Consider the following 15,933-nt stretch of genomic DNA (forward strand, 5'->3'; position numbering starts at 1 on the left):
TAAAAAGTGTTTTCTTTTGTTTAAATAATGATCTATTTTTAAAATTCAATTTGATTTAAATAATGGTCTATTTGTAAAAAAAAATAGTACAATATTTACTAATTTTGTTTTACTAATAACCGTTATATTAAAAGAGAAGGTAAGTGAAAAAAAAATGAGTCTAAGAATAAAATAATAATTTTAGCTAAGATGGATATACTGCCAAATATCAAGATTATAAATGCATTAATTTTAAAAATATAAAATAAAATATATTATTAAATTATTAAAATAAAAAATTAAATTAAAAAAAATTAAATTAATAATAAACAATAAATTTTACTTTTTAAATATTTTTCATATTTTTATTTTAGCACGTGCCTTAATCCTAAAACAATTATTAATAATATAATTTGTAAGTTCATTTGTTTATCTAAAATTAAGACACTTCTAATAATTTCAAGTTAATTATTAAGAGGTCAAACTAGATAAGCATAATCTAGTCCAGTTTACCGTTGACGACGGTTCTACTGCTCATACCGCTGCTGCGTCTTAGTCTTTGGTTACCAGAATATTCCAAAAGAATAAGCTACCTTCTTCCGTAACAATCACACTATCACAGCAAATAGAACCGTAGAAGAAACTACAAAGCGCTGATCTGATCTCTGATCTGATTTCTGATCAGATCAACCTCCGATTCCGATGGCTTCCACGGAGGGTTTGGTACCAATAACTAGGGCTTATCTTGCTTCTTATTACGACAAATACCCCTTTCCACCTCTTTCTGACGATGTCTCTCGCCTTTCTTCTGAGATTCGATCAATTTCCAATGACTTGCTCCGTCAGCATCCTCCTAACCAAGGTTTCGTTACTAACTTGCTCTTTCAATTATTATTATTATTGCTTAATCTCCTGCTAATTCCGAATCGCCAGAGCTAGTTGCTTTGCAGTAACTGCATTGATTAGTTGTTTTATTTTATTTTGGAGGAGAAAGGAAATGGCTTTTAAGTGGAAGTAGGAGAAGGAACTGGTTTAGAATGTAACATGGAATTCAGAGTTATAGTTACTTTTCAAAGTTCAAAGCCTTTCCTTCACTTTCAAAACCTCATCTCGGAAACACCGCCAAGGGCAATTCTAATCTGCATTTGGTCCGCTTTCAAAGATGTTTGCCTAGTTAGCTGGAGAATACACATAATACAACTTTTACTTAATCACATTGTTGGAAACTTGTAGGAAAATTAGGATCATGCAAAAATTCTGGATGTCTTAGTGCACCTTATGTTGATGTAAAATTAACATCAGTTTTCATACTTAAAGATTGTTTAGGGGGGAAAAAAAGAAAGAAAAAAAGAAAAGAAAACTTGTTTATAGTGGCGGTACCTTCATCTTTGTGTTGCCTTTGAGTATAAATATTTTTTGCTTTAGAATGTTATTCAAGGGTTGTATAATTTCAGGAGAAAGCATGTTAATAAAAGAAGCAGATGGCCAACCACCGCATAAAATTGATGAGAACATGTGGAAGAATAGAGAATACATTGAAGAGACGATTTTTTTACTTGATAAACCTAACTGGCCAGAAGCGGTAATGTATACATTTTTTATTTCGCTTTACCTTTTATATGTGATTGACTGGATTTTTTGAAACCAATATGTGAATTTACGAATGCAGAGCATGGGGCATTCTATAACTTCCCTTCGGCATAATCTACATACTGATATTTTAGCTTCTATGAATTAATATGAAGCAACCATAGGTGAAAAATTTTGCGCATTCTTAGATACCAGCTTTTTTTTTTCCAGCTGAAACAGCAGTCCTCACCTAGTGAAGTAGAATATGCTGTTATACTTGGGCAGCTGAAAGATAAACTTTATAGTACTTTGAAGTTTTTGGAATCTTTCCAAGCAAAGAATTCTGAGCATGTGTTTAACACAGGTACCTCTTTGCTTTCGTATTAAATTGTAATGGTTAACATACTTCTGATTGCCTGTGTATTTTTGTTGCATACTTTATTCTGCTTTCTTTCTCATATATGCCTTTTATGTTATTAGTCTTAGTGGAAATCAAGCAGCAACACTGGGTCTGTTGTGTGTGTGAGGAGAGATGGGAAATTCTGTTTGATTTACGAAATGCATGGAAAAATTATTATAACTGTAATATACCTTCTAGAAGAAGTCAAGAACACCAAGAAGAATTAGCCCATTTGAAAAAGCAGTATTCTTAAAGATTCGATAAAGCTTTTTATGTTTGTTGTCAACTACATAATACGGCCCTCCAATTTTTTTCGCACTTGATTAAAAAACAAGACATTATAATGATGTAGCCAACTGTGGGGTGAGGATTATTATTATTAATTTTCCATGGTTGATGTCTCGACAAGTATGAATCTGTGTGCTAAAGGAAAAGATGATTCGGAACCTGTGTTCTCTTCCTGAGAAAAAGAGAGTATTGGAGCAGCAAATGCAGATATTTTCTTTGTCTGAGTAATATATTAGGGAATAGGATGATACTATCTTATTGCATCGTTCCTGGGCTTGCAAGCTGAATTTGTTGCTTTAGATGTTATACTGCTAAACTATGGCATTAAAGCAGTCAATAGTAGCTGATATCGGTTTAGTTACTCTAGTAATACTGTAATAGAGTGAGTTAGTGAGATACTTAAGAGAGCCATAGCTAAGAGTTAGCTAAACAGATTGGACTAAAAAAGTGCCAGCTAGGGTTAACAGCTATAACTAAAGTTAGAATAGAACCCTATGGTAGCTTACTCTGCAAGTCAGCGTTACTATGTGGATAAAGCTTAGAGTAGAGCATTGCTCAATGATGAATAACAGAATCAGTTTCCTCTCTCTCTCTCTCTCTTTCTCTCTCTCTCTCTCTCTCTCTCTCTCTCTCTCTCTCATAGATATGAGTTTCTATGAAATAGCCTTAGTCTTTTAGTTGGACTCAAGAACTGATTTTCTGAAAAAAAAAAGGTTCTGGTGAAGAAATGGCGGTGTGGAAGATGACCTTATCGTTAATTTAAGATCTAGGTCCTTGGATAAGTGATTTCATGACATTAATGATCTTTTGGTTTCACTTCTGTTTATTTGTTTAGAATAATATAAACAAGTGAATTCCAAAGTGAAGGACTTTGTTGGTTTTTATGTTTTATAATCTATTTAAGTCATGTATTAATCATGTTTGCATCCTTTTCTATAAAGAATTAGTTTTGATAAGCTCTATGAATTGCTTCATGGTCATACTTTACTTTCCGGTCATTCTTTCATTTTAATTCTGCATTAGTTTGTTGAAATTCCTATTCAACACACATTTAAATTCATATGCAGTTATGACATATTTACCTCAAGACTTTCGAGGAACACTCCTCAGACAGCAACGGGAGCGCTCGGAGAGGAATAAGCAAGCAGAGGTTGATGCTTTGGTAAATTCTGGTGGTAGCATACAAGAGCGATATGCTCTTCTTTGGAAACAACAAATGGATAGGTGAGAGCCTTAACAATTGTATGTCTCTTCTTGTTCATGAAATAATAAGAGATATATAAAGCAACTTAAGTGTCACAGGAGAAGGCAGTTGGCTCAGCTCGGTTCTGCAACCGGAGTCTATAAAACACTTGTGAAGTATCTTGTTGGAGTTCCACAGGTACGATTATTGTAGATTGTTAATATGTGGCTGTCCTGTCCTCTGCTCCTTATTCTACATGCTTATATTTTCTCGTAGTGTCAGCCTAAATTAACTTTAGCACTTTTGGCTGATACATGGACTTATTCAATGATTTCAAATACTGGGTTTAGTACTGTTCAAAATGTACACATCCGGAGAAAATTGTCATTTGAATTTTGTGACTGAGTACACATTATCTTCACTTGGGTATTATTTGTATTCTGAGACATCTTCTTTTCTGTTTGAGCTGTAGGTATTGCTTGATTTTGTTAGGCAGATAAACGATGATGATGGGTAATAAATATTCAAACTCTCATCCCCGATTATGCATGCCATCATACCATATAAATAACAATAATATGTGAATTCTTTTGTGATTGTAGGCCCATGGAGGAGCAGCGTCATCGCTATGGACCACCATTATATAGCCTCACTTCGATGATTCTTTCTATTCGACTCTTTCTTTCATTATTATGGATACGATATGGGGCCACGAAACTGTAAGATACCTTGCATCTTTGTTAATTTATTGTTAATTTTTTATGGTTGTGTTTTAAACCACTGTTCTATGGCTGTTTAACAAGATTGCTTGTGTTAATGTTCTGTCTCTAGCTTAAAGGGTTAAATGTAAATATAATTTTTTATGAATATGAAATACCCGGAAATTGTGTCAAATCTCAGTTTATTGCTTGGTCTTTCTAATAGTCTAATAGAATGGCTTGTTGCTATTGTCAAAATGTGAATGTGATTAGTCGAACCCCAGATGGCAAACCCATAAAATCCTGCATCTTACTTGAGAAACCACCCAAATATAGACCAGAGCAGTTCAATAGTACCCTGGATCAGAACTTATCAGCAACCAACCCTTGAGGGCAAGTGCGGACCATATTGATAGACTATGGAAATGGAAGTACCATTAAAGGAATGGCCATGAACCCAACAAACTCCCCTGCATAGCTGGATGGAGACACTTAGACATGCACAATATACACAATAATGCTGCACCAACTGCTCCTGGGCATAATCATCCCTGGATCACAGTCAAGGCATCCTGCTATTCCCTAGATTGTATGTTAGGACATAAGGCAAATGGAGGAGAAGGATGTATTTGTTATTAGACCTTGACCCTGGATGTTGAGACTGAAGCTCATTGATTTGCTATGATTGTATTTGGCATCAATTTGTGGCAATTATCAAATGATTTTTTATTAGTTACTTCCTTTTTTAAAAAAAAAAGATAAAAGATATGATCAGCTTCTTAAATCTAGCAAACACCGCTAATTGAGTTTCAGTTGTCAATTTGAAGATATGTTATGTTTTGATAGGTACATAACTGATTAGACAAAGGATTGAGTGTTATGGAGATTTGGAGTTTGTGATGTCTTAGAATTCATAGAACTCTGAGTTCAAAGATTTTGAAACTTTGTTTTTTAAATCTTGCTAAGAACATACATCTTACTTCTCTATCATAATCCATGGGCCGTGGAAGGAGATCCTCCTAGTATGTAGAGAGATTTAGGGGCTTTGTTTGTTTGATTCCATTGAAGAAGTGATATTCTAGTAATTATTTTACAATACTAGACATCATGGTAATTCTCCATCTCCTGCTTTATCTGGATATTGTTAATAGAAAAAGGGAGCAGCTGGCTCTGCTGGAAGAAGCTGTTGAAGTCTACACCAGAGAGTTTGAGAGGTTCCTGAAATTTATTAGGTATTGTAATGCTTTAATGCTTCTGTTCATATTGCTTATACTGCAATATCTGTTTATAGTTGTTTATACTCGTGTTGAATTGGTTCCATGTGGCCTCCCCACCTAGTGGGATAAGGCTTTTTTCTAATGGTGTTAAATTGGTGATACCTATATCTGATTCCATCGTTACATCCGTTATATATTACTAACTTTATAACAAAAATGTGCCACATGACACTCTCTCATTGCAATTGAATTGAAATCTTTCTCTCCAAAATTAAAGAGGTCTCTCCTTCCCCCTCTTCCCTTTTCTTTGTCTCTTCCTCCTCCACTCATTTTATCTTTCTTATATATTATTACTAATTGCTAATTAGACAACTAAAATGTATCACATAATATTTTCTCATTACAATTGAAATTGAAATCTATTATATATTGTTAATTTGAAAATCAAAATGTGTCATATGGCACTCTCTCATTACAATCGAAATAAAATCTTTTCCTCTAAAATTAAAGAGTTCTCTCTCCCTTCTCCACTCACTTTATCTCTCTTGGCTTTTTAGTTAATATGCTACAATTTCTAAAACTTATTACGAAATGCACTCTTTGCAAACTATTTATTCAGATGCCTCTGTTTTTCCACAGTGGCATCTATTACGGTTTTTTTGGTATCCTGACTGGAAAGCGCTTATCCAGGAAGCGCTTCTAACAAAGACAATGCTGACCCATAAAGCGTTCACTATACAAGAGGTGCTGGAGCAGAACACGAATCTCATATCCCTTTCTTTTTCTCATTTAATAAAATCTTTAATATTTATTACAACAACGTTAGATATTATTAATTTTTAAATTTATAATAAAAATTAAATATTGAGATATAAAATAAAAATTGAATATTGAGATATAATTTATTTTGAAAAAATTAGAATTCCGTAATAATATTACGGACAAAAAATATTGTTCTCATTGAAAACTTTAGGGAAATTAATTTACGGCCTATATTTGATGGTTTTCCAGAATACAACTATCTGTTTCGTAATTTTGTGTATGGTGGTGTAGTTAAATTGGTGATACCCAACTCTGGTTCCACATTACATAATATTGGTTGACATTCAGAATTTAGGAAAATTATTTACAGCCTGCTAGTATATTTGATGGTGGTTTTTCCACAATACAACTATTTATTCTGATAATTTTGTTTGCGTTTAATAATTTTCTTATTGAAGGAGGACAGTTCAATTTCATCTGAACTTTCTTAGTGATTTATATGATCTTGGAATACCTTGTTAAATGTATGATTAACCTGAGGAAACTTAAAAATCAGTATCTATAAAGTGATGATGATATTTGGGCTGTGTTCTCCCCATGCAAAATGATAGTGAATTTCAATGTGCTTTTATCTTTTCATTGAGGATTGGACTTCCAAATCAAAGTAAACCTGTCCTCTATCTGTAAAAGCTGGTATAAGGTGAATGTTAGCATATATAATATAAAAAAATGCATGAATATCTGACCTAGAATGGGTTGCAAACCTCCTGTTCTGTCTATATTGAGAACTTTGATAAAGAGAATAAGGAGTTTGCTAGTCTTGTTCTATATCCAATATCTCCGAAGTCTTTCCTCAGCACTCTAAACACCTCTCACCTCTCCCCCTACTCCGCTACTATGTATCTTTGCAAAGTTTTGTACAAAATATCTCCTTGCCTCTCCTACTTTTATTCCTTTTAGAACCAGTGCCTACAAATAGTTACTTGTGCTAACATTACAAGAGAGTGGGAGTAATTAATAAGCATTGTGATTTGAAGTTGTTCAGCACTATCAGCTGTCTTAGCCATCAGTTCACATGTTGCAATTCCTATTACTTGATACTCAACTTTTAGGCTCTACCAGAAATTTTTGTCACCGTTGAATAACTAGCAAAATGTTTTTATCAGTGAGGTCTTTGCAAATGCACCTTTTTTCATCTCAGCAGAGGTTGCCGGTGCTTTGGATGCAAGGTAAATATTAAAGCTTGCACTCATGTATGATCTCCTCTATTTTGATGTTAATTTTCAAGTTTTTCAATTTCAGCAAAAATGATGACTACAAAGAGATAACTGTTCCAGCTGGCAAAACTTATGAGGTATATTTACAAGTCTTGCAAAATATCTTCATTTCTATTTTTCCTTAATTGTGACAGCTGCTTATTTTCTTTTTGCATCTGATCATCCTTTTGAAATGTAGGAATTAAAATTATATTGATACAGATGTGAATAGGTGAAAAAACCGCATAATTATCTGGTGGTGATCTAATTGAATTCATTTGCACTTTAAAAGGTTGCATTTGAGGGAGACCTATAAAATTACGAACAACTGAAACAAAGTGATGAATATGAAACTATATTTGGTCATGTTAAAGTTTGTAGTATTCATTGGAGATAAGGAAAAGACAGTGATGAAAGACTAATGCTATCAATATGTAGAAATCTTAGACAAGAGTAATACAAATCTACTAAAAGAACAAAAATCCTAAAATGATCAGAGTTGCCATTATCATGGGTAGCTATCAACTGAGAAGCTAGAAAGAAAGGGAAATCATGTGACTGAGTTTGTGATTCAATTCAATTTTTCTTTTCCACATAAACATGTAGCATCTCTTTTTTTTTTTTTTTGACTTTATATTTTAAAATTTAAAATCCTGTTTATATCATGTTACTGGACAGTTTCAGTTGAATGAATTGGACTTGTCTTTTCTTAGGTTTTGCTCTCAGTGGACTCCGTAAACTCGTACATTGCATGGGATTTTTCATTAGTACAAGGCAAGATAAATATGGTATTGCTACAGTACAACATTTCTATTTGAAGAATTCATGATGTTTTCCTTGCATCTGTATGAGGTGAAATTTATGTTTTCTGTGATTTATTGTCAGGATATTGGATTTAGTTTGGAGTTTTTAAGTCCTTCTGGCGACAAAACTGTAAGTTATTCTGCTTTAATATATGCACTGTTTTGTTCCCTTCCCCCCAAAACACACAAAAAAAAAAATGCAGTGTTTTATTATCTTCTTTAATAGGATTACTAGTTTAGGACTTTACCTATTGGACACGTTGAGTGATTGAAAAGCTACCCTTCACAGAAAGCTCTTACTTTGATTAATTTTGCTCTTGTATGGAGAATCCCGTACCCTCCAATTACTTGTATTATTTTCTCATTGAATTAATGATATTCTTCTTCGAAGAAATTTTGCATTGTGTTTTCAATTGATTTTGCCAGAAAGCATTTCTCATGTCATTCTTAAATCAGCCACTATCATCTTCAAACTATTGGACCCACCACCAGCTACTTTTTTGTTTGTTTGTTTTGCCATTGCTGACTTTCATGGTGGTTGATTGTTTTGGCACAGCTGATGTTACCGTACCGCCGCTACGAGTCTGACCAAGTGAGCTTTTCATGCTTGTAGCAACTTAAAAACTTTACTAAGCATTTGACATGTAAGTTCTCATCTTAGATTTTCCTCCATATAATTTTAGGGAAACTTCTGCACATTGATGGGTGGAAGCTATAAGCTGATATGGGACAACACGTACTCAACCTTTTTTAGAAAGGTATGCAAATTTTACTTCGCTCATTTCATGCTGTTACACTTTTTTAGTCCGATATTTTTCATTGTACTAAACGGGAATTTTGTTATGTGCATTATATGAGATGCAGGTAGTGCGATACAAGGTAGATTGTATACCACCAGTAACAGAGCCCGTGGAATCTGACTGAAGCAAGGGAAGGTTATTATTCATTTTAATCTTGCTGTAAACAAAAATTTCCATTTCCATTATATTCACCGCTGGATTAATAGGCATTAATGTGTCTATTAATCCTCTTTTTATTTATTAAATGTGTGTAATAGTAACAACAGTAAGATTAATGAAGATGATAATTATTTTACATTTTAATTGAAAGATCTTGAATCTAAGTTTTAGAAATAGTAAAAAATGTCGTCTAATTTCCATTATATGTGTGTGGAGGGTAAGGAAATATCTGCACACAATTTCTTTATTGTTTAAGGCTGCATATTTTATTTGCTTATATTATGTGTATACCTTATGATCGTATTTGAAGATTGATCAAGAGAATTTATAGTTTAGAATTTAGGTTTTGTTTGGTTTCTATTCTAGGATGATAGACACAAGAACAATATTGAAACATAGAAAACAAATCTCTTGATTTTTGTTATAATGAATAGAATTTTAAAAAGTGAATGAATAGAATTTTAAAAAGTGAATGACTAAAATAAATTCTTTCTGGTTAAAAAAAAAAAATTCTAAATTTCTAACATCCTAATTGTTTGTCATCACAATCATTGTATATGAGCAAATTTTTTTTAAAGTTTATTTTTATAACTTTAAAAAAATATTTGCTCAGTATTTTTTTAAAAAAAAAACCTTAGTTATCCATAGAGGTGCATATCTATTTACTAGATTCTATAAATTGCAAATAACATCATAATTTATTACTTTGTTAACGAAATAAACAGTACCCAATGTCACATAAGAGTAAATTATTACATGTCGAAAGTCTTGAACGAGAAGTAATGATCATTTATGCAGAATAGTATATGACTTAATAGGAATGCACTTCACTCCTGTTATAAAAAAGACCAGAAGGACTACCATTTGGAAGTAATGCTAATCTCACAACATTAGCAGCACCTTCTTCCACCGTATAAAAGCCAGTATTTGCAGTGATATCAGTCTTAATATAACCAGGACAAAGACAACTGACGCAAAAAGTAGGCAACATTTTGGCAAGAATTCTTGTATAGGCATTCATAGCAGCTTTGGACAGAGTGTAGGCACCAAAAACCGCAGGCCAGCCTTTGTCTTTTAATGACCCTTCTTTGAAATCTTTCATAAACTCCTTTAACACCACATCCACTCTCTCTACAGTAAGGTTTTCGGCATCACTTAACACCCCTTTGCCCCATTTGTTTGATATACGCTGTGTTTAAAATAAATAAGTATTTTTATGGTCATTATTTGTAAAAAAAAATAATTAATTTAGTGAAATACTTTTTTATTACTATTAATTGTAAAAATGGTTGTTTACTATTTTTTCTAGTCACTTGTCAATCAAAAAATAAAATTTCTCTAAGACATTTCTTGCAGTTAAATAATTGTCAAAAAGTCATTTTTAATAACAGTTCGATTGACATTGGGTGATTATTGATGACCAAACAAAAATGTGAATAAGTGTTAACTAAATGTTTTTCCTTTTCCATAACGAATACTTTTAACTATTTTTAATAATTAATAACCTAAAAAATTTCTCTACTAAAATAATTATTTTTAGGGTACATAAAAAGTTGGGGTAAAGTACTAAATTGGTCCCCTAGGTTTGGGCGTAATTCTGTTTTGGTTCTTAAGGTTTAAAGTGTTCTATTTGAATCCAAAACGTTTTCATTTAGCATCAATTTAATCCCACAGTGAGGTCAAAATTAAATAATTAACAAAATGTCCTACATAACAACAGTTCAAGAACAAAATCGATAATCTGGAGAACAAGTACAAGCTCCAGAGGCACAAAATCAACCATTGATGCATCAATACATTTATTTATCATTTTCTTTAGTTTTATAGAAAATATTTTATTTATATTATAAAAAAATAATAAATAAATGTATTGATGTATCAATGGTTGATTTTATGCCTCTGGAGCTTGTACTTGTTCTCCAGATTATCGATTTTGTTCTTGTACTGTTGTTATGTAGGACATTTTGTTAATTATTTAATTTTGACCTCACTGTGGGACTAAATTGATGCTAAATGAAAACGTTTTGGATTCAAATAGAACATTTTAAACCTTAAGGACCAAAACAGAATTACGTCCAAACCTAGGAGACTAATTTAATACTTTACCCTAAAAAGTTGTACTTTTTTTTCCTTGTAGCAATAGCCTCCTAGAGCTACATGACATAGTCTTTAACAAACTCCGGCCCAATCTAATCCATGGATACCCTAATTTTTATAATGATTCAGGAAAAAAAAACAAAAATTTAATTAAAAAAGCCAACAAAAAAATTATTATATGTAATGTACATATTTATTATAAATTTAGTAAAAAAATTTACTTTTTATTCAATTCTATTCTTCACCAAAAGAAATTCTCTTAATAAGTTCTAGTATACCTTACCTCTAATATTCCCAAAGAAGATGACACGTTCACAATTGTTGGTGAATCAGATAAGTGGAGGAGGGGAAGAAGAGATTCAGTCGTTCTTTTAGAACCGTAATAATTTATTTGCAAACATTCTTCGCCTAATTCATATGTTTCAATCCTTGCTTTTTCTAGTTCTTCTTCAGATAAATCCTGAAGATTAAGAACAGGTCAATCATAATTAGTAAGCATTATATACTAGAAGATAAAATATTTAGCCCTGCCCAGCGATGCTTACCTGGGGTGTCAATATTACTGAAACGATTAAATCGTTGTCTGTAAATACAAGTCCACTAATCCCTGCGTTGTTAACCTACAAAATGCAACACTTACAAATCATCATCAAAATGAGAACTTTGAGAAGTAATCCAATATAATTAGTATACTTTAACTTGGCTCTTTATACTTTTTTTTTTTACTTAAATCTTTACATTATTTTTAATTTTGTAATTAGGTAATTTTATGTCAAAAATATTAAAATTAATAAAATAATTTTTTTTAAAAATATATGCTATGTTCTTAATTTTAAATATCTTTAATTTGTAGAAAAATATTAAGTTAACTTTAATATTTTTTATAATAAAAAGAATCTAATTACAAAATTAAAAATAATGTATAAATCTAATGAAAAAAAATGTAGAGACCTAATTAAAAATTTGACAAATTATAAGAACTAACTTAATTAAACTTTTAATTAAAAAAACGCGTGTTGGTTATTAAGAAAATAGTACTGATTATATTGACTATAAATGGTGAAAGGGTAGGAAATTGTTACCAGTATATCAAGTTTGCCAAATTTGGATTTGATGAAATCTGCAAGAGAAGCAACACTTGCAGGATCAGCAACATCAAGCTGGTGAAAGAGCACAAAATCAGAGAGATCTTTGAGGGTTTCCAAAGCATGAAGGCCTCTCTTCTCATCTCTTGAAGTCAACACAACCTTCACTCCATTTGAAGCCAATTGCCTTACTACCTCCAATCCAATTCCTTTGTTTGCTCCAGTCACAACTGCATACCTGCTTATCAACTCAAATCACACTCTACCTTTCAGTATTTCAGTTTTTTTGTCCGTAAAATATCACAGGTATATTTTCACTAAATTATATTGTAATGGAATATAATGAAAAATATAAAATACTTAGTTGCAATATAAAAAACAACACATAGTTGTAATAACAAAAAAAAAAGCGTGTTATTCTAAATTTGAAAAAAAAAATTAAATATAATATTTGTTGTTATTCAAGTTCATCAGTCAATATATATAGGTGTTTGTAGGTATAAAATACTTATAACTAATTTTCTATTTTTAAAAATTTTTCTTGAATTCTCATCAATAGCAAATTAGCAATAAAAACTTTTTTGAAAGTCTCTATCAGTTATAATCAGTTAACACTTTTTTTTTTCATATTTATTTCATCAATTTGGAATCATTAGGCATAGTACTTTTCATATTTATTTACTTCTTAATCTAATTTTTTTACAATAATCTTTAATAGAATCTATTCTTTTTCTTCTCATAATAATTGTACAATAAATTACAATATCAAATACTAAAAGAAAATTAATAATGCTAGAAAAAGATGGTTTCAACTACCCAAATGCCTTTGGATGAATCTAAAATCTCTACGTGGATGCATGGTGTTTATGCTAGGCATTAGGATGTTTATTTTCTTTGTAAATTGGATGGTTCTGAATCTGTTTTCTGATTTATCATGTTTTAGGCATTTGGAGAGAGAAGAAAGATGAAGAAACGGAAACTAATTAAATCAGTTTCCGTGATACACGTTGCAATGATACTGAAGGTATCTCTTCCTAATTTGAATATGATGAAACATTTAATAACCAATATTTTAAATCATAAATAAATAAAATTAATTACTATATTTATAATGAATTAAATTGTTCCATTCTTGACTGATTTGAAATTGGTTTCATATACTTTTCCAAAGAAAATATAATAAAATGCAAAATAATTCATCAAACATGTAACATCCAAAAAAATAATACCAAAGAAAAAAAAATGGATTCACAATACAAAACAATTCATCAAACATGTAATATACAAGAAAAGAAAATAAAATAATTCACTGGAATAAGAAGCTATACCTAGCAAGTTTAAAGGGAAAAAAAAAAGAGAAAAACATTGTAATCTAATTGTAATTAGGAGATACTACCTAGCAATTTTTTGTTGCAAAATTAGTTAAAGGATAATGGATAATGGATAAAATAAGAAATATAAAGCAATCATATATACCTATACCTTTATATATATAAACTATGTTATTGAAAGTTTGAAGAAGGTGGTGTACTTCACCTTTGTGGAGCTTCTTCCATCTTCAGTTTGAAACTGAACAAGGCTTATATTATTAGCTTAACTTGTCCTCTTTACCATGCATGAAAAAATGATATTTTAATAAGCCATTTTTCAATGATAATTTCTCATAAAGCTAGCTCTGAGTGTTTTTGTTTTAGTGAGTGTAACTATATATAGACTTTGGAGATTAATCTCGTCCATCTTATATAAACTTTAAATAATATAAAATATATAGCAGATATTTATAAACTGATGGGCCATTGGATAATACAATTATATCTCTTTTTATTTATTTATTTATTTTTTATGTGGTGAAACAGTGAACACGTGCAGAATTGGAAACAGACACATTCTTTCACGGAAATATTTGCTGCCTTCATTTGTCGGGGGGTTCCGGTAAGCAGGTTCAGTCAATTCTTGCCCATTTTTATTGGCTGGTCCCAAAATCCATTATATCAAAAAACAATCATCTAATTATCTAGAGTAACTCTAATTCACTATAATTTAAGAATTATCGTTGATTTTTTACCCACTCCAATTTGTACCATCGAACAGCCTCTTTCTGATGCCATTTTGTTGCTGCTGACAACACCAATTAGCGCCGCTGCTGCTTTCGTTCGTGAGCAAATGTGCATCTTCAGAACGCAGCTCAGCGCCATTGCTGCTTCTGACTCAGGTCACCCTCGCTGCGCCTATTCATCCTCTCTAGAAACCATTGAAGTTGCGCCGCCATCTCCATTCGACCGTTCGAATGCGCCTTCTCACATCCAGAAAAAACACATCTATATATTAATTATTAAAGAAGCATTTAAACAAGTTTTAAACAAAAGACACCTCTGTTAAAAATCTAGGAAAAAAATTTCATGTCCTAAGCTATTCAAGCTGTGATGTTGATGGCCAGAAGGGACTAAGAGAGAGAAAAGAATAAGTTGTTCTCATTTTGAAAAGAATGAAAAATCCCTTAAAAAAATATTTGAGTTATAACCCTTTATATACTATGTACTCCTTATGTACTCCTATTATATAAAAAAATACAAATAAAAAAAATAACCTAGGTAACACCCTCCCGCAAGCTAGAATTGTATAAATCTAACAATCCTAGCTTGGAAACATTAGTAGAGAAGGGACCCGGTGGTAGAGCTTTGGTAAGAAAATCAGCAAGTTGGTCTTGGGACCGAACCGGCATAAGATGAATGAGACCAGACAGATGTTTTTCACGAACAATGTGGCAGTCTACTTCAATGTGTTTGGTTCTTTCATGGAAGATGGGATTGTTGGCAATATGAATAGCTGACTGGTTGTCACAGAATAGGGTGATAGATTTTTGAAGTGGCAAACCAAGAAAATCCATTAAGAAAGACAACCAGCTAGCTTCACAAGTGGCAGCTGCAAGAGATCTGTATTCAACTTCTGCAGAGGACTTGGCAACAGTAGTTTGTTTCTTACTCTTCCAACTGACAAGAGAGCTTCCAAGCATGAAGCAATAACCAGAAACAGAGCGACGAGTATCAGCACAGGTAGCCCAGTCAGCATCGGCAAATCCAGTGAGATGCATATCAGAAGTAGAGGAGAAGAATAAACCAGTTGCAGGTCTACCTTTTAAGTATCGGAGCACACGGAAAGCAGCCTGCAGGTGAGAGGTGGTTGCACAGTCCAAAAACTGACTCAAACGCCCCACAGCATAGGAGATATCAGGTCTAGTGTTTGTGAGGTAAAGGAGTCGGCCAATGAGTTGTCTGTAAGTAGTGTTGTCTGGTAAAATGGTACCCGACTCCTTTGAGAGTTTCTGACTATAATCAAATGGAGTGGAGAGAGGCTTGCAATCTAGATAACCAAAATCCTTGAGAAGGTCCATGGCATACTTCCGTTGATAAATGTGAATTCCCGAGTTGGAGCGTGCGACTTCCATTCCCAAGAAGTACTTGAGATCACCAAGGTCTTTTATTTTAAACTTGTCATCTAAAATCTGCTTGATGGAATTGATTTCACCAATGTTATCACCGGTTAAAACCAAATCATCCACATATACTAGGATGGCAGTGAAGCCTTCAGAAGATTTCTTGATGAAGAGAGAATGATCATAAAAAATCTGCTTATAACC

The 15,933-nt window shown here is 32.2% G+C and overlaps 2 protein-coding genes across 3 annotated transcripts in view; one reads left to right on the plus strand and one right to left on the minus strand.

Moving 5' to 3' along the window:
• Positions 1-474: 474 nt before the first annotated feature.
• Positions 475-9,258, plus strand: LOC107473158 (uncharacterized). Its single transcript, XM_016092704.3, has 15 exons — positions 475-841; positions 1,434-1,561; positions 1,780-1,912; positions 3,304-3,460; positions 3,539-3,617; positions 3,892-3,932; positions 4,022-4,138; positions 5,269-5,349; positions 7,263-7,325; positions 7,399-7,450; positions 8,066-8,140; positions 8,238-8,285; positions 8,712-8,747; positions 8,839-8,913; positions 9,020-9,258. The coding sequence occupies exons 1-15, from the start codon at positions 682-684 to the stop codon at positions 9,077-9,079; spliced, it is 1,305 nt and encodes a 434-aa protein (XP_015948190.1). The 5' UTR covers positions 475-681; the 3' UTR covers positions 9,080-9,258.
• A 543-nt stretch (positions 9,259-9,801) lies between these two features.
• Positions 9,802-15,933, minus strand: part of LOC107473157 ((+)-neomenthol dehydrogenase) — a 30,622-nt gene continuing 24,490 nt past the window's right edge. The window contains exons 1-5 of one of the 2 annotated variants that reach the window (XM_016092703.3): positions 13,833-13,970; positions 12,294-12,534; positions 11,757-11,831; positions 11,495-11,671; positions 9,803-10,303 (exon numbers count right to left, since the gene is read on the minus strand). In XM_016092703.3, the coding sequence (XP_015948189.1) occupies positions 9,926-10,303; positions 11,495-11,671; positions 11,757-11,831; positions 12,294-12,534; positions 13,833-13,852 (891 nt within the window). In that variant the 5' untranslated portion in view covers positions 13,853-13,970 and the 3' untranslated portion in view covers positions 9,803-9,925. Of the gene's footprint in view, positions 10,304-11,494; positions 11,672-11,756; positions 11,832-12,293; positions 12,535-13,832; positions 13,971-15,933 lie in introns of those variants that run through there. The other variant, XM_021134896.2, reaches the window with a different exon arrangement.

Source organism: Arachis duranensis, chromosome 2, assembly GCF_000817695.3.
Source record: "Arachis duranensis cultivar V14167 chromosome 2, aradu.V14167.gnm2.J7QH, whole genome shotgun sequence".
Lineage (NCBI taxonomy): Eukaryota > Viridiplantae > Streptophyta > Magnoliopsida > Fabales > Fabaceae > Arachis > Arachis duranensis.